The sequence below is a fragment of the Aythya ferina genome (genome assembly GCF_964211825.1).
Source record: "Aythya ferina genome assembly, chromosome: 9".
Taxonomy (NCBI): Eukaryota; Metazoa; Chordata; class Aves; order Anseriformes; family Anatidae; genus Aythya; species Aythya ferina.
The window spans coordinates 13,802,559-13,820,501 of NC_140305.1; the positions used below are offsets into that span (position 1 = coordinate 13,802,559).

Here is a 17,943-nt window from a genome sequence, read left to right on the forward strand (position 1 = left end):
GCTTTTTGTCTTCCCTACCTAAGAGACTTTTTGTTTTTGAAGCCAACATCCCTATGACTGGGCTTTTGTGCAGTTTTGCTGACTAAAGTTGTTGGCATTGAAGTGAGATGTGAAAATCAGCAGTGAGCTTTGTATCGTGTTAGAATTTCATATTTGGGGAGAATTTCACATTCTGGTGGCTGCTCTTTGGTAGTGTTTTGTTCCCCCCCCCCCCCCCCCCCCATGAACACTCACGGAAGTTTTTGATGTTGATCTTAGAAACCCCATGCAAGTTGTGACTGGATCGAGCCTTGTGTGGCTCCTCTCAGGTAACACGACTGAGTTGATGGATAGGGAAATGAGATGAACCTCAATGAGATTAAAAAAAAAAAAAAGGGGGGGGGGGGGGAGGGCCTTGCTAACTCCAAGTCGTGTGTTTTTTTTTAGGCCTTGCTGCTTCAGGCGTACTTGGATAATGTCACCTTGTAAGTTTTAAGTGGAAAAGAGAAGTAAATTGCACCCTTGCAGAAGAGATGGTTTCACTGCTGTCAGTGTAACATTTAGGCTGCTACAGTCAAAGGACTAATGTCTATCGAATATCTTACGACTTGGTTTGAAGCAAATTTAAGGGAATTTGGGGGATATTTATGCTCTTCTGCAGTTGGATGAGTTTACCACCTGGGGGCAATATGCCACTGGACTTCGGTTATTCTTTTACCTCTACCTGCCTCTGGAGCAAATCGGTGGCAGTTTGTGGTTTTTGCCTGGACTTTTGTGTAAGTGCGTGTGGCCGAGCAGCCATGTTTCTTTGCAGCTTGTAGCTTGTGTTTGCTTTGGGGTTTGTGCTGTTGATCCAGAAGTGCTGCTGGCTGCAGATGAACCTCCTGGGTAGGAAGAACGTGTTCAGACCAGTCAGCCAGGCGGGCCGAGAGGAGCTGCGGAGCAAGTGCCTGCGTGTGTGCGTGCAGGTATGAACATATGTTGTGCTTAATTTGTCCCTCGTAATTGCCACTTTCACCAGGAGACTTAGCTTAAAATACAATTATGAAAGTCAGAGTAGGCGATTACAGAGAAGTGTTGCATCCACTATTTTTTGTTAGCAAACTAGCACATTTTTTTCCTACACGTAAATGCCCATGGCTGTATTAAAGAATTAATTGGGTAATGTTGAAGGTCAGTAGGGTGAGGCTAGCAGACTCCACACGTTATGAAGAGTAATGGCATGGGTAGGTAGCGTGTGTAGGTGGGCTCCTGAGAAATGCCCAAACGGGGAGCAATCTAAAAAGCCTGAAGGATTCCCCTTGTGCTAAGTGCTATAGCGTGATGATGGGGGTGAGGGTGGAAAGACAGAGGTATTTAAGATTGGAAGTGGAACACCCCCTCTGCACCTGAATTTCTATAGCATGGAAATTAGTTTCTGTAGTTGGTTTAGCAAGGTGCTGCTAATGATGAGTACCTTTGACATTATATCTGTCACTTTTGAAAGTATCTTTGTTCATTACAGTATGAATTTATTTCTCCAGTACCTCCAGGTGACTGTTAACAGTAAATTAACCCGGTGTGAGAGGGATTCCAGAAAATGATAGGTCTTGTTCTGTCTTTGCCATTCATTCTTTGTGTTGATCATGTGGATCAAATCTCCCGTTACTGGCAGCAATTCCTCTTTGCCTTGACTTGATACTTTCATCCTTTGCTTATGACAGTCGGTGTATTGATCAAATTCTATAATTTCACTTTCTTCTCTCTCATGTTTTCCTACCATCTAGGGTACAACTGGCTTGTGAATAAAAAACAACCCCTGGCTAACAGCTGGAGCTGGCTTGGTTTTCCTACCGGAGAAGTGGTCTGATGTAACTGTTTATCACCAATAAGCTACCCATTCACGTAGCCAGGTCTACTGAGATGTCAGTGCTGATGTGGAAGGCAATCCAGAGAAATGATGTGTGCAGCAAATTGTTGAGTATCTCCAGGCAGTAACAGGAGCACTGTAGTACAAGACGAAATGCCTATACTAGCTTTAACCAAAGTAGGACAACAGCAGCAACCCATGGCATTCAGAGCTCTGTGAACACCCCCATCCAGGGATCCTGATGCTTCGACTGGCCTACCTGCAATGAAATCTGTACCAATTCATCTTTGCATCTTCAGCATTGATGTGCTTATTCATGTTCTCATAGTCACAGAGTACTAGGCTAGAGAAGTGAACTAGTTACGTGCAGCTCAGTTACAATGGGGAAGTGTGGAATACATGGCATACATATGGCTTAAATTATTGTAATTGTTTCCATTCTCACCATTATCTATCTTTTACTATAGGCAGAAAGGGAGACATAAGCTTCTTGGAATTGCTTGCCTTTTTATTACATAATAGGAGACTTCTAAGAAACAGAAGTTGGTAATTTGTAACTGGAAAATATGAACTAAAGACATTAGCAACAGAATATCTCTCTGCCATGATGAATGATTTGAACAAGAAGCTTTTCCAGATACTGTCATTCTCGGTTGGATAAGAAGTCTGCTTTGAAGGACTTCTTCTACCCTCATCCCAAGGATAATTAAAGACGTGACATGGTATTATAGTGAAAGGGTAATTCTAATTGTCTCACTCAAGCCAAGAGGAGTATATTACGTAGATTATCTGTAACATCAGTTGAATGAATGAGTTATGCACTATCAATTTTTATCTCACAAGGATGAAATTGTGCTTGGTCCTTGTATTGTATCCTTCCAATAGCAACAGCTGACTGTCACTGTAATTACATTATTCCTTCCCTAAACTTCCTCTTCATGTAAATGGTTCAAATGTACTGCCTGGATGCTCGAAGTTTGCCTACGAAGGCAAACTTTAAGGAAACTCATAGGTCTTTGCATTTCTATTTTTCTGTGCAGACAGCTGTGAAGTTGCGTCCTGCTGATTCAGTGTGCAGTGGATGGATAATAGCATCCATTCCCTCCTTTAGCATTCAAGTCCATTCATCAACACCATGTCTTCAGCATGTTTTGTGTGTTCAAGTAGCCAAATGTCTTTGTAAAAGACTGTGTTAGGTCAGAGGCTCAGCCTGCTAAAGTACTTCCTATTTGTACCCCACTTGGTTGGGATTTGGAACCACACCATCCATTTCGTTTGCTGTTGATTCAATAAGCACAAAGTGCAGAGCTGTCATTTCTTCTGTCATTCCTTCTAGCTTGTAAAAGCGGAGTCTTGTTTCTTTTGTATCTTCCTCTGCTTATGGTGAAGGAACTGAAGTGGCAGGTGGTGCCATGTCCCTTCATAGCCTGGTCATATGCTCGTGGCTACAGGAACGAAAACATGTGGTGACTTCTCTAACAGGAACTGCTGTAGAAAGGTTTTAGCATCTAGGCAGTAATAGCTGCTGCTACATCAGCGTGGGTGTATGATCTCTTCTGAAGACTTGGGAATGCTGGTATGAAGAGGAGACTTCTTCAGGTTCAGGCTGAAGGCAAGTAAATTAGTCTCGGAGGAATACCTGTGTATCCTGCTAAACTCCTTGGGCTATGATGAAGAATAAATTTTTGCCCGTGGTGGGTAGAAAGGCAAGAAATGAGCTGCATGTACAAACTGGGTGCTGGGTACGTGGACACTTAAAGCACACAAACTTTTCATCACTGGATTGTTTCAGCTGGGTACATTACGTGTGTTTTGTGTGAGCAATAAAAGTTAGCAATATACAGTGAAGTGTAAACAGCAGGGTGTTGACGCTTCTAAAGACTTCACTATATATGCAATTATTGCTTCCTCTCTTTAATTGTTGTGGTGTGTTGCTTTTAAAGTGATCACATCGGATTTGTTCTCCAACTTAGCCAGAGCTGCCAGAAGAAAATCTTTGTGCTTTTTTTAGATGTTAAAGAAAATAAGTGACTGAAATGAAGATTACTTTGCAGTGTCTGTACTTTAAAGGATATGAAAGTGCATTAGTTCTTAAGCTGCAAATAGAATTGACTGCTCTGTTTTCATTGCCTGTGGAAGTGCAATGCAAATGGTAGGCAAAACAGGGTATTGAAACATCCATTTCAGTTACGAAAGCGCTTCAGTTTACCAGAGTGACAAATGTTTTTTTCATGGATGGTGTTATCTAAAATGTGTATACTTTGTCAACTTTTCAAACTTTTTTTTTTTTTTTTTTTTTTGCATACAGGAGATTCTTCAGCTCCATTTCAGTTTTTGAAGGAAAATGAACAACGATGCATATTTTAAAGATCTTGCATCTTTTTCTCTTTTTAAGAGATGAGAATGTTGCTCATCAGGAATTACTCATTAATTTTGTGAGTTACTTCGTCTGTGGGTGAGAGTGGTGAGGCTGCTCCAGGATGAAAGGGCTGTTCTGCATGATTTATGTGCTTTGTTAATCCAAAAGTCATATGCTGTTTTGTTTTTCAAATTGTTGTGAAAAGGTCAAATTCTCAGATAGAGGGTGGCTCTGCATGTCTTGTGTTATTGGCCATCTATCCTTTCCTGGATAAATCCAAGTGATTCCCTCATTTTTCTTGTTTGACATCTTGAAAAACAAACTCTAATGAGACATGGTCCCTCAGGGGGACTGAGGAGATTTGTCAAAGGCAGTCCTTTTTAGGAAGTGCTGTTTTCCTGACTGCCGGATACCAGTCAGCCTTGGCATCTACTTTCAGCAAACTGCCAATCCAGAGGGTGCAGAAGTCTGTTCAGGCAGAGCACATCAGACTTAAAAACGTGCGCTTCATTGTGCACTACATTTCCTGCAGTATTTGGTTCCTGTCTGTGTTACTGAGGGGTGGGCTTGCTGGTTTGGGGAGGAGGAGAAGGTTCTGAGGGTCTTCAGCCTCCTTGGCGATGTCTGTGCTGGAGCCACACGTGAGTGCAGCACCCTTGCCTTCTCCACCATTCTGCTGCATGGCTGTGGCTTTTTCTGTCCCTATTGAAAATATATCTGAAAGAAAGTTAACTGAACAAAAACCTGGGATGCTCATTATTCAAAGTAAAATGGGTGTGATTTGTCACCTGGCGCTTAGGTACTGGTGCATATCCTGAGTGGTATCCTCACCAGAGCAGCACTCATCTGTGTAAATGGGATTTGTCTGTGTTTTGCATCCCTAAACAGAGCACCTGGGCATGTGTGTGTGCCTGGCTGTGTGGTTTAATGGCTCTGTTTTCAGAAGCAGGGCTGAGGGACAGCTGTTGTGGTGAGCCAACAGCCCTTCAGCTCTGGTGGGAAAGGATATGGTGTAAACATTTCTTTAAAGGGTCTGACTCCCAGCACTTTTCATGCTGGAAGAACACACTTTTTTTTTCACTCTTAAAACCCTGAAGTATTGGAATGAATTAAACAGCAGCGCAGGGCAGAGAAGGATAAGGCAGCCCTATGTGATGGAGTAGGAGTACAAGCTGCCTGAGAGAAGGACTTGGCCTCGGTTGTAGGTCCTTCTGTAGGATCTGGACTTCTCTGGGAATCCCTAAGCCCGCCGGACAGCCGGTAACAAGATCCCCGTCCTTGGCATTAAGCCCAAGGCGGATTTTGGGGTCGACGCGAGTTGCTGGAACCCCGCAAAGCGCCTGCCGGGCCCGGGCCGCCTCTGCTCAGGGGAGGGAGAGACGGCATCGGCGGCCGCTCGGAGCGGCATTCCGGGGCCTGGAGTGGGCACGGGGAATCCAGGCGCCGAGCCCGGAGGAGCCGAAAGGCCTCGCTTCCCCCTCGGCTGGCAGACAGAAGCCCTTTTTGTCGGGCCCGCCCGCAGGCCGCTGCCCCCCGCCTCCCGGCTGCACAGGGCCCGGCCCGGCCCCGGGCGCGGCCGCCCAATGGCGGCGGGGGGCGGGCGCCGCGGGGCCGGGGCCGGGGCCGCGGCGGAGGAGGCCGAGGCCGAGGCGGCAGCGGGAGGACGGCGGCCGGCCCCAGGAGGTGAGCGGGGCCGGCGGCTTTGGGGGGAGCCGAGGGGGTCCCCCCGCTTCCCCCCCGGGCTGCGGAGGGGATCCCCGGAGCGGGGCACGGTGCTGGGGAGGGGGGGTCCGGCCCCCGCTGTGGCGCTGCGCTCCTCGGCCGGGGGCTGCGGGAGGCGATGTCCAGGCGGTGCCCCGCAGCCTCCCGCTGCGTGCCCTGCCCGCTTTCTGCAGAGATTTACCCCCCAAAAATCCCGGGTAACTCCCGGCCCGTCCCCTCCTTCGCTCCTCCGCTCTTGCTTCTTTGTAATGGAGCTCGGAGCAGGCAGCGAGGGAGGGTTTGTGGACAACAAAAATGGAGGAGCGGGGCTGTTTTGCTGCAGCCGCTCGCGGGAAGCTCCCGTGGTGGCTCTTCTGGCCGTGCCTTCGCGGCTGGGCTGTTCCCGCTGCCTCCTGACAGGGCTCCGTGCTCGCTGGCCGCCGTGGCCGGGTTTTGGGGAGAGCTCCTGCCTTCTGCCCCTGCTGCATGAGCACTGCTCTGGGCTCACCAGGAGCACGGATGGTGTTCAGGGGAGCAGCCTGTGCACAGAGGTGCTAATCTGGCGGTGGGGTTTAGGAGCTGACGGCGGGGGAGCGGTGGAAATCAGCTCTTCTTCCCGTTTTCTGTAACCGGCTAAAGCAGCGTCCCTGAAGCCGCCTGCTTTCGGGCCTGCTGTCACGTTTGGTGGCTCTGAGCAGGGACAGTGGTGTCCCTCAGCACCTCCCGTGTGTTCAGTTCGCTTGGCCCCAGGGACCAGCCGTGGTCCTCAGCCTTCCCCACATGTCCGTCCCCTTTCAGGGAGCCTGGGGAAGCTGTGGGCTCAGGCACAAGGATGCCATGGTGGGAGAGAGCAGTGAGCATTGGGTCAGGGTAACGGGGGGAACGGCGTTTGGGATGGGAGCAAGGGGCCTGGGCTGAAGGGAGAGGCACGTGCTCTGCAGAGGGGGGCCTTTCGCCCAGTGTTCATCATCTCTGTCTTCAGTCACTGTCGTTGTTGGATTCCTGATGCATCAGGTGGTGCCAGCTTGGCAGTGCTAAATGGCCTGTAGTAGCGTTAGCAGGTGGTTATTCTCTAGTGAAAAGAGTACGAGGTGAAAGCTTGCTCTTGGTGAGGTGAAGGGACCTGTTTTGAGAGCTGTCCAAGAGGGCCCCTCTCCCGATGAGAGCTTCCTCAGTGCTCTGTCAGGGTCTCACCAGCCGCGGGTCTCTTGGAATCCCTTGTGTAACGGAGGCACGTGTCACCCTGCTCGTACCGAGGAGCTGGGAACTAGAGATGGAGCATCGTGGTGGCACTTTGTCGCTGACCAGGAGGTACCATACTCAGTGGAGTCCCCTTGAAAAACCCCTGGCATCTTGAGGAGCCATATCCTCCGGTATAAGCTGCCTTTCCAGATCTACTGCTGGCTGAAAAGCGCCGTCTCGCTTCTGAAAAATAAATGTATTCCATCAAAGCAGAAGATTAAACTCATGGCAGCTTTGAAGCTATTTCAAAAAGGCAACAAAAAGTACATAATGATGTCAATTTTTCAAAGCTTGGTTACCAGCTGCTCTTTCAGGCTGGCTTGGGGCTGAGCGTTACAGTTGCTGTGTCACTGTGCCTTGGGGAGTTGATTTGAGTTTTGATGTCTGGTCCCTATTTATGGGAAATTATCAGGATAAGCACTCAAGGCAAAGAAGTTTAGGGTGGGTGAATACAAGGAAGATTGTTTTCTTAGAACTGTTAATGCAGTGGTAACATTGCATTTTAGTTTTATATTGATTAAGAGGTTGATGAGACTTTGTTCTGGCTTGCCTGGGATGGGAGGTGCTCTCGCTTGCTGTCGGACACTTTGCTCTGCAAATACAGCCCTCTCTTTCTCCCCAGTGCTTGCAGTTTGTCTTGAGCTTTCTGCTTTCATTTTCCTCCACCTTTCATTTCAATAGTCCCTTTAACTGAAATGCTTCATAAATTGTAACGCAGCGTTTCTGATTAAGAAATAGCAGCCAGCGTGCTGCCAGTGTAAAGAACAAATAGGGTGTGTGGCTGTAAGCAGTGATGCAACTGAAAGTAGTGCTTGGATCGGTCTGTTTGGGGCTTTTTTAGTGATTGCAATGGCATTTGGCATAGAAGAATGCTCACAACCGCCATGCAATGGATAGGGAAATCCTCTTCCAGAGAAGCCTGGGTTCCTTGTACGCAGCCTGTTTCCTGCCTAGGTGCTTGTTAGACCCTAAAAAGCCAAATAGATCCTGTCTGTGGACTGGTGCAGTGGTGAATGTGTTGAGGATCGTGTCACCAGCAAGTTGTGAGGACATACCCAGTTGAATTCACTTTTCCTGTTAACAGCTGTGAGGGGGAAGGACTTTGCCACCTGCAGTTTGTGTTTTACATGACTTTTCTCTTTCCTGCCTTATCAACAAAGCTCGTAAAAATACGCTGGAGCTCCTGGTTTATTCTGGAGTTTGGCCGCCTGTTTTACACACCTTCAGGTACCGTCTAGCTTCAGCCGATGTGGAAGCTGCTGGAGTTGCTGCTAAGGGAGCTCCAGCTCCCCGCAGGAGGGCTGTGCTCGTGTCTCCACGGCTATTCCTGCTTGCACCTTCCTCCTTTTAAACAGCCGGCGTCTGCTCCTTCTGGTACTTGTCCATTTAGAACAGGACAAGTGTCTTTATGCATTGTTAATTTTAAGAGCAGTTGTCTAATAAGCACCCTCGTGGGGCTTTTTATAACTAATTTTGGGCAACTTCAGTTGCTTTTAAGCTTCAGACTAGCAGGAGCAAAGTCCTTCTGTGCATTTCAGTTACAGGGTTCAGATTCGCTAGTCCACAAGCGGGATGCTGATACTTGAGCTATCTCATGTTCTCTTTACAAGTGCAAGGATTAAAGCCTAAAATACTAATTTGAAATGATGTTGAAGGTTGGCCCCATTGCTCTGAGGCGTTAAAACTTCCTACCTGCGCAAAGCACAGAGAGCCAAAGGAGCGCTTTCATTTTCTGCCTTTCCCCTCTCTAGACGACACAGGTCTATGGCAAAGCAAGCGAGGAGTTGTGTGCTGCTCCCCAGGAGCAGGCTGGCAGCCTGAGCACTGGGTGCCGCCGAGCAGCTCGCTCTCCTTTCCGTGTCCCTTTCCTTGCACAAGACGTGGCCCCAAGTGTTTGGTCCCGTTGAGCTGGGTTGGGAACACAAACAACAGCTCTGAGGTTTTTTTTTTGTTGTTCCTTGTTAAATTAAACATCTGCTCTGCTTGCAGTGGCTGCCACCGAACCATGAAAGCCAGGGCAGGGCTGGGCTATTTGAGCTGCAGCGGGGTTCTGCAATTGAGATTTTTGCCCACTGACTTAATCTGGGCACAGCGCAGGTTTGCTCATGAGATTAAGAACAGTTATCTGCCACAGAAATCTGCGTTATGACGGCCCTGAGCTGCGTGCATTGGTTGAAGTAGTTACAGTTTTACATGAGTCATCGTTTTAAGGGATGAAGAAAGGTAATTGCTCCTGTTATCTCAGGGTGTGGGCTGGCTGTAGTGCAGTCGGGTAAGTGGTTAGGTACCGCTGAAGGAAGAGCCCGGTGTTAAACCCCTGGCTGGCTGTTCCTGATGTCTTCTCCTGTGCTGGCAGCAGTGCTTGTGCCATTTGTGGCGACTTGGGTACAGCAAGCTGAATCGGCACGAAAATTGATCAGAAATTAAAATGTCAGTGTGAGAGGAGGCAGGAGGGCACAGGTTGGAATATACTGTTTTATAACCATGTTTTGGAACTGGTGTTTTTCTCACCACAAAGTTTTCTTCCCAGCAGCTGGATTTTTGACCAGCATTTCATCAGATTTATTACTGGTTTTGATAGTGGGGTGAAGAGCATTCAATAAGGGCTGTGCTTGTGATGCTGCATCAATGGTATTTTCACGTGGGAATATTAGTGTTCAGGCTGTAATTCTCTGTTTTCTTCTACTTTTTGTTTAGGCTCTGCTCACTGTTGAAAAATGGGAGAGATAGAAGGGACGTACAGGGTCCTACAGACTCCTGGCTCTCGTTTGGGTGTCCAGAAGAACTCTGGAGTGAGCACCCTGGAGCCGGGACAGAATCTCTCGACTGCAATGTCGTCACCTGCCAAAACGCATGAGAAGGATCTGCAGGTCAAAATTAAGATGTTGGACAACACAGTGGAAGTACTTGACATCGAGGTAAGAGAGTTTTAAACCTGGTTTCAAGTACACTTAGCTTTGGATAATGTAAAGCCTACAGGATCTTCTGCTGTACAGAGCTGGGACGTTTTGGGGCAGTATCTGAATAAAGACTCCTGTAGGGCATTTGCCTACTTACCTGTAGTGGAGTAGGACATCTTGTTTTTTAAAATCTCGTTTAACAGATATTTGCATTTTTAACGGACATTTATTTCAATACAAGCACATGCTGTTAACAAGAAGTTTTGACTGTTGCTTGTGTTGGGGGAACACCAAATGTCTTGTGCCAAATTATTCTCGCTTCCTGAGCCATGTGCATCTTTGTAGCTTTGGCAGTTGGGAGGGCAGAAGGGATTTTTTAATTGCTACTTTTCATTAATTGTTTTAATGGTTTGTATCCTCTTCAAGTTCATATCAGAAAGCTTTTGCTTGCTTTCACACTTGGAGAGAGAGGAACCAGACGGGTAGCAGTGTTTCCGAAAATCAGTATTTAAAAATTTGCTTGCTTAACAATCAGGAAAATCTGCCTTAAGAAATACAAACCAAACCAGGGTAGTTCTATTAAAAAAAAAATTGCTCTTCAAATTCTTGTTTTATACTCAGCATTAACCTCAGACTTTTAATTTTGCTTGCTTGAAGAATTATTGTTAGAAAACATTTATAGGCTAGTGAAGATACTCAGCTATTGGATATTCTATATTAGTATAAAATTTACTTTATAATTAGCAATTGTAGCCTTAATTTGTTGCACAGACTTAAACAGGTTTTTACCAAGTGGAGCAAGAATGATGTCTGTGGAACTCTAAAGAAATACAGCAGCTTTTTGCCCTGTCTTGTATGGATTGCTGCCTGACTGTTCAACTCTCAAACATGAAATCTGTTTGTTTTTTTGTTGGTTGTGTAAGGCTTTGTCTGTATCCTTCCACCTGAGGACACAGAGGTTACAGCAAAACCATCTGTCCTTTACTTACAACACAGAACACCAACAATTCTTTTTTTTTTTTTTTTTGTGAGAATAGCTTTAAAAAAAAATAAAAATCTGTGGTTCTCTTAAAGTGTGATCTATTTTCTTTTTTTCAAATTGATTAAGGTATTGGAGCTTTTGTGTTTTTGATTTAAAAAATGAAAGCAACAACCTTGTACCTTTGCAAATCACTGCAAGCTTACCATGAGCTGTAAAAATATCCATGAAGAGCTTATAACTGCTAGTTCCCCCTTTTATTTATGTGAATGAACAGAAATTATCTGTGCTTTAGCATAGATGCTTTCCTTCTCTTCCCTGTCGTATTTGTACCAACTTTTTGTCTACTCTTCTCATGTGATATTTGTGTCAACATCACGTTCCACATGCCAAAACCATTAATTCCTTGCTCTTACATTTTTGGTCTTGGACTGCTGTGGGTCATACTTCAGTCTCGCCTGTCTGACCACTAATCTAGTTTCTGTTCCTATTCCTTCCTTTCCTTCAGCTGGCTGCCTCCTTCAGAGGCACTGTATGGTCTCTAGGATGTTACTGGGTCTTCTCCACAGCTAAAACTTACTCCGTATTAGCTCACTCCATTATTGCAATGGCTAATTGCTTATCTCTGCTATCAAAGTCCTTGGGGGTTTTGCTGGTGGGGACTCAGCTCCATTCTCTGAGTGGGTCACAGTACCTTTTTGGTCTCATTTTTTGCCTTTTTTTTGTTTTGTTTTGTTTTTTGTTTTTTTTTTTTATTTTTATTTTTTATTTTTTCTCCATCATGACAAGAGGTTTCCCTTAATTGTGAGCAATTTTTGTTTTCTCCTTTTACCTGGAAAGCTCTCTCTGGTTATGAAATCCACAGAAACACCCGAATTTGTGCAACTAGCTTGCTGAGGCAGAAGCTAATACCATACCGCTCTTCTTTAAGAAGTCCGTCAGAACTGAACAGCTTAGGAACTTCTGCCTCCTGTAAGCAGTAAGGAAAAGGAATGATTTTGTCTGTAGGTCACTGAGCACAGAAAGCTCCATAGTCATCAGCTGTACCATTAATGAGTCTTAGTGACATACTGCCTATATCTTTCGCTTTTGTCTAAAAATGTGATGTCAAATGGGGACGAGGTATTACATTGCAACCCCCCTACCTCCTAATTGTCTCCGTGGCCTGGTGGGATAGCAGGGTTTGCAAATCACTGCTGGTTTTGATGGAAAACTGATTTTTTTTTTTCTCTTGGGGTTTAAGGGGGAGGCATTAAGAAGTCGGTCATGCTGTAGGCACCTATTTGTGGATAGCTTTTTGAAAAAGCAGTGAGTAAATTCATGATGAAGCTGCTGTCCTAGAGGGATTGAAGCTCTGACTTGCGTGACACTTGCCCACTCCGCTTTGCTTTCAAGCTTATTTCAGCTGGGTCTGGGAATGAGAGGTCACGTTGTCTTCACTACCTACTTCGTGTGGCTTGTGTTTGTTGGCCTAGGTCAGCAATAACTTAGTGTGGCAGGACAAGAGCTCTGTTGTGGAGGGCCGAATATGAAAAGATGTGAATGTGTAAAGCAGGAATGTGCTGCGTAGCTTGTCTGGGCCTCCCAGAAGCAGGCAACGAGTTCCCAGCGCCAGAGCTCAGCGTGGGCAGGTAACCTGAAGGTAACGTGGTGTTCCCAAGCAAGGCACGACCGCTTACTGGTTAAAGGCGGACCTTGACTGCATATAGAAATTTATCAGAGAGAACCCTTCACGGTTTTTCTCAGCTAATTTCTTAAAAGCTCTGCAGGTAGAGAAGTCTTTAAAGGGAAGCAGGACTGAAGACTAAGCCTTTCTCATATGTTCTGTTGGTACTGCCATCTAAGGGAGATGTATCTTAGGCAAAAAGGGACTTTCCTTCCTGTTTTTAAGATCTGTGGGAAGTAGCTTTTTACTGAGAAAATTTGTCTTTGGAAGCAGAATTGGCACGGTAGCCATCTCCTGGAGAGGGGCTTTTCTCTGCAGAGCTGCAAGGAAGATGGCATAGGAACTTCATCTCCTACAGCTCTTAGGAAGCTGCCGAAAATGGTCCACGCCAGCAATTTTAACTGTGTAGGATAAACAGAGTAGCTGCCATAATGATCTAATCTTCACAGGCTTTTCCGTGTCATTTCCTCCTTTCTCCAACCCGCGTTTGAAATATTTACTTATGTCGTGGCAGGTGCTGGGAGATGCCCTGGTTTGGCAGCTCTTCCAATTGTTTGTGTTTTTTAACTCACCAAAGAGCAAAAAGGGACTGACAAAATGGCATGACTAATGGGACAAGGATAAAATAAAAAGGAAATCTTTCCTTTGTGTTGTTGTTTCTATCTAGAACAGTGTGTTAAAGGTTCAGCGCAGCTAAAATCCGCTGTCTTTTGTCTGAGATCCACTGCCTCTGTTCTTACTAACCATCTGTATTGTCAGGTTTTCTTTTTAATTATGAATTTATTTAATCAGTAAGAGAGAGCCATTCTTTAAAGCACATAGAGGCAGAACTCCTTTCTGGGGAATCTGTCCTCAATGCTCAAGCATGGAGCTTAAATGTTTTATAAGAGTTCAGAAAACTGAAAACTGTGTATTTATCCTTTCTCCTTTCCCTCCCAAACAGTAAAGAGACTGAAACATAATGCATTCAAAACTAGACTGGAGTATTGTTTCCATATATTTTTTTTCCTTTTTACATTCAGCTTACGTAGTTCAGAACTTCCATGTCAAGGGGCACCTGTCCTCTTCCCTCAGAGCTAAGTCTGTCCAAATGGGTGCTTTTGCAGACTCCTAGATGAATGGTTGGAGAGTTCAATTTAATTCAGATCGTGGGCACACTTCAAAGTAAGCAGGGTTGTACAATAGAAGTTCTGCCAGCTTTTCCAAATTTCTTAACAGATTAAACTTGGAAGCCTTTGATCAGCATAAAAATAAATGGAATGGTCTGGGCTGGGTTTAATTTGCCGAAATGACCACTTGGTGAAACTGTACTTGTCTGGTGCAGGTTCTGAACGACAGCAAAATGTGCTGCAACAAAGGGCAACTCAGGCTGCAGGAATTTACAGCTATAGGAAGCTGTGCTCTAGAGTTGCTGAAAGTTTTTGCATAGATCTACAGTAGAGCTGCAAGTGGGGTGTATTATGGTGATACACATAAGGGCTGTCAAAGACAGTGCAGCACGTGTATCTGTTGGACAAACAATGCCCTTTATTTCCGTGCCACACTGATGGTAGACAGGAGGCAGATACTGGTTTAAAATCTATGTAAGTGTAACATCAGGTTTAGTTCACAAGGAACGGATCAAACTTTCCAGATCTTCTCACTGTTTTCTCTGATGTCATATATTTATTTTGGGTCTTTGCCTCTCTCTGGCCCTGTTTTTTCTTTGCACTAGCTTATAAGATGTTGAACGGAATTGCTGCTGTAATGTGGTGTTAAATATTTGGCCTATATCCTGTTCCTGATGTAGGAAATATATATGCTTCCTTTCTTACATGAATTAGGCTTAATGCTGCGAATAAGTGTCCTGGAAAAAGGGGCTTCGGTTTTTATACTTAAAGTTTACCAAGCTATTTTTGGGTAGAACTTAGCACTTTTTCTGCTGAGTATATGCTTCTCCTTCTACTTGAGAATAAAATAAAATAAGTTAGTGAGAAATACTTGTGCTATGTTACAATATATTTTTCTACATTTTTCCCAACTTGCAGATGAATTCCATAAAAATGTAGTAGCCATAATGGAATCATAGCACAGCAAAACCAGGTGGTTCTGCCTGCTTTGTTCAATGGGAAAACTTAAAGTAGAATTTCTGTTTCATGCTGTTCTTTGTCAGGTTGCTTTGAACAGTTAAGTCTGTTCTTTTTATTTTTTTTTTCTTTTTTAATATAAGGAAGTAACTTGCCTAAGTAAAACTTAAGGATATCCTCGTGTTATGCGCCATGATAATTTACGGTGTTAGCTTTATGCTGGTGTGAATTCACCTTTCCATTTCAGCTAGCTTGTGTTTTCTGGGCTGGGCTTTCTGTTATGTCCCGTGGTCTCCCTGTGATCTGGAGTCAAGCATTGCTCGGGGTTTTCATGGTGAGTAAGGCCAGGGCAGGTGTTCTCGTGCCACAGAACTTGAAGCCTCAGGAAAACGCTCTGTTGCTGTTTTTTTTTTTTTTTTTTTTTTTTTTTTTTTTTTTCTTTCCTTTTCATGCATTTCTACCAGGCCTGTTGCTTCCTTGAATGTGGCTTAGTTTCTTGCAGATGGCTGCATCTCATTTTCTTACAAACTGAAGCTCATGGTGTGTTGTGTGTACCTGCCGTGCTGTGCCATTTGGCTCCCTTCTTTTGGCATGCGTGGGGTGAGCAGCAGGGAAGGACGGGGCTTCCCTGCAGGTTATGAAGATGCTGTAGTCGAGTAAGGTTACACTTCCCTGTATTCCCTGTATTTTCTCATTAAGTATTGCCCCCTCCCTGCTTGTGTCTGCTTTTGAGCTTACTGCTGTTCAGTGCAAGTCCTCCTGTTGTACAACTAAGGAATTAATGTGTGTTTTTCTGCACGAGATGGAAAACGGTGGCCTGCCACTTACTCTGTCTAGCAGTGATATTGTCTTCTGGGCAGCTGTATGACTCTCCCTTTGTTTATTTAAATCTACAATTTTCACTGTTAGGCTGCAGAATTGCTTCACGTTTCTATGCCAGGCCTACATTTCATTATTCTGGTTTGTCTGCCGTTTGCAGGCCGTAATTTATCTGTAAATTAATTTATCTGTAATTTAAAAATTTATCTGTAATCTAAAAACATATCTGTAATTTAATCTATAATTTAAAGTGTCACGGAAGCTGTGCTTTTCCTGCTCCTGGTTGTTCCGGAGCAGCTGCTGGAGCCCTGGGAGTCGGAGGCCCTGAAATCAGGAACTGGGTTAGGGCTTGAGGAGCGTTTATGGGGCTGTGGAGGAAGCAATCTGAGCCTTGTACATACCCTGTCATTTCCTGTGGTTTGAAGGGAGCGTTTTCAGCATGCTCTCGATGTGAAGTGTTGCTTATCAGGATCTCCCTCCAGCGCCGTGACTGACCTTAAGAAATTTCATCAGGGCTTAAGGATACGTTATGCAAACTCGGTGACTGCAAAACGCTGCTACTGAGGAGTTATAATTAAGAAATATGCACCCGTTAGGAACAGAAAGCATGTAGCGGGAGCTGGAAAACATTTATTCTGAAGTCATTTTCCGAAGGGCAATCCTTCCTGTGGCTCTGCAGCATCTGTGCTCGGGGGGCTTCCCTGTAGGATGAGGCAGCCAGGCTCGGGTTCCCTGGCGGGCGAAGCTCTGACATGAGTCTGCTTCTGTGCCTTCTCCCCTGCTCCCTGCTCGTGTACTTAGCCCTTCGCTTCGTCAAGGCTTGTTTCCCCTCTGTGCTGTAGAAGCATTAACAGCTTAAATATGTGGGAAGTGGGAGGACAGACTGCTTCTGAATCCTATTAAGCGCTATGCTGAAAGAATCAAAATGCTGTATTAGTAAGCTCAGTGTTTTTCTTCTCTGAAAAAAAAAAATGGTAGAAAGAAATAGTCAAAATTCCAGAAAGAATCATGGCCAGATGTTTGTCATTGCTCTGCTTTGACTGCCCTAAATATGGCAAATAAGGTGCCTTAGAACTTATTTTTGTCTGACCTCAGTAGTGAAAGTTAGTAATTCACTGTTTAAAATTCGAAGTTATTACAGGGTTTAAAAAGAAAGTAATTGAAGCTTTGCAGTTCGTGTACCGTTTGATTCTACTCTGTACTTCCAAAACCTGTTATTTTGTGTTCGGGTGCTTGACTCTTTTGATGCTATGTAGGAATGTGGTATTGGGTGGGGAAAGGTAAAACCGTAGCCATTTCATTGACAGCCTGTTTTTAAAGGGAGGATAGGAATTTAATTTATATTATAGAAACAACTTCTGCAGTTCTTTTAACGATAAGTGTCCCAGTATATGGAAAGAAAATTGAATTACAATTCAGCAAAGGAGAAACAATCTGAATATTCCTGTAAGAAAAGTCCATTAAAGCTTACATGCATGTAAAGTGATTTAGAACCCAGAAAACATTTAGTAAAATAGTCGTCAAGTGTTATCACAGTCCTTGCACTATAGATGTAGATGTATAGATGTATGGCTGTGATACGTTATGTAGGATGTGCATAGATGAGAACCTCTTCTCACATGAATTCAAAAGGGTGACTGGAGGGATGGTACAAGAGCTGCATTTACTCAGCTTAACACAGAGTTGGTATAGAGCTAAACTCTTCTTGGGCTTCCTTTCATTTGCTGTAAGCACACTGAGAACTTCCTGCTTGGAATTACTCGGTCTGAAAGAGATCTGATAGGTAAACCAATGCATAACTTCATAATGACGTACGTGCACTGATACAATTCTTCTGTTCAATTCCTTCCAAATGGTTTCCAAAGTGACTAATACACAATCTAATTCAGCATGTTTTATTTAAAAATGGAAACTGTGTAAAAAAATAAAATAAAATGCTGTTACCTTCCTTACTAATTTCAATAACGTGTCTTGCTCAGTAACAAAGGCAATGCTATGTTAGACTCTTAAACACTGCTGCAGAATGCAGATGTTCATTTCTTTTTCACAATCTAGTGATGAAAGATGGGCAAAGTCAGCTGAAATTAGTGTTAGGCTATTCTATCGAAATAACAGTAAGAAATTCTGTATAGCAAAAAGGCCTGTGGTTGTCAGGGAGCCTTCTCTGAGTGGCGGCGTGCAGAGCTGGGTGGTCAGCGGTGCCCCCGAGATGGATAATCCTGTAGAATACATAGCGCCTGAAAGAGCGAGAATAAAGGAGACCAAACAAAAAACGAAGCCAACCCTGGTCAGCTGAAGGCAGCTACAGAAATACGGTGTGCTAAGACATGGTTCAGAGCAATTTTTGGTCCGTGTCTACTGAAAAAAGGGACTTGATGTTGAG

At 44.7% G+C, this 17,943-nt stretch overlaps 1 protein-coding gene and 1 long non-coding RNA gene across 7 annotated transcripts in view; both read left to right on the top strand.

The window, feature by feature from the left end:
• The first annotated feature begins 431 nt into the window (after positions 1–431).
• LOC311441501 lies at positions 432–3,741 on the top strand. Its single transcript, XR_014695997.1, has 2 exons — positions 432–947; positions 1,746–3,741. It is a non-coding gene; the product is annotated as an uncharacterized lncRNA (long non-coding RNA).
• A 2,035-nt stretch (positions 3,742–5,776) lies between these two features.
• Positions 5,777–17,943, top strand: part of FARP2 (FERM, ARH/RhoGEF and pleckstrin domain protein 2) — a 74,847-nt gene continuing 62,680 nt past the window's right edge. For all 6 annotated transcript variants that reach the window (XR_014695995.1, XR_014695996.1, XM_084529743.1 and 3 more), the window contains exons 1-2: positions 5,777–5,870; positions 9,828–10,048. Coding sequence is in view for 4 of the 6 variants with exons in the window: in XM_084529743.1 (XP_084385869.1) it covers positions 9,848–10,048 (201 nt within the window). In the remaining 2 variants the exon portion in view is untranslated. The remainder of the gene's footprint in view (positions 5,871–9,827; positions 10,049–17,943) is intronic.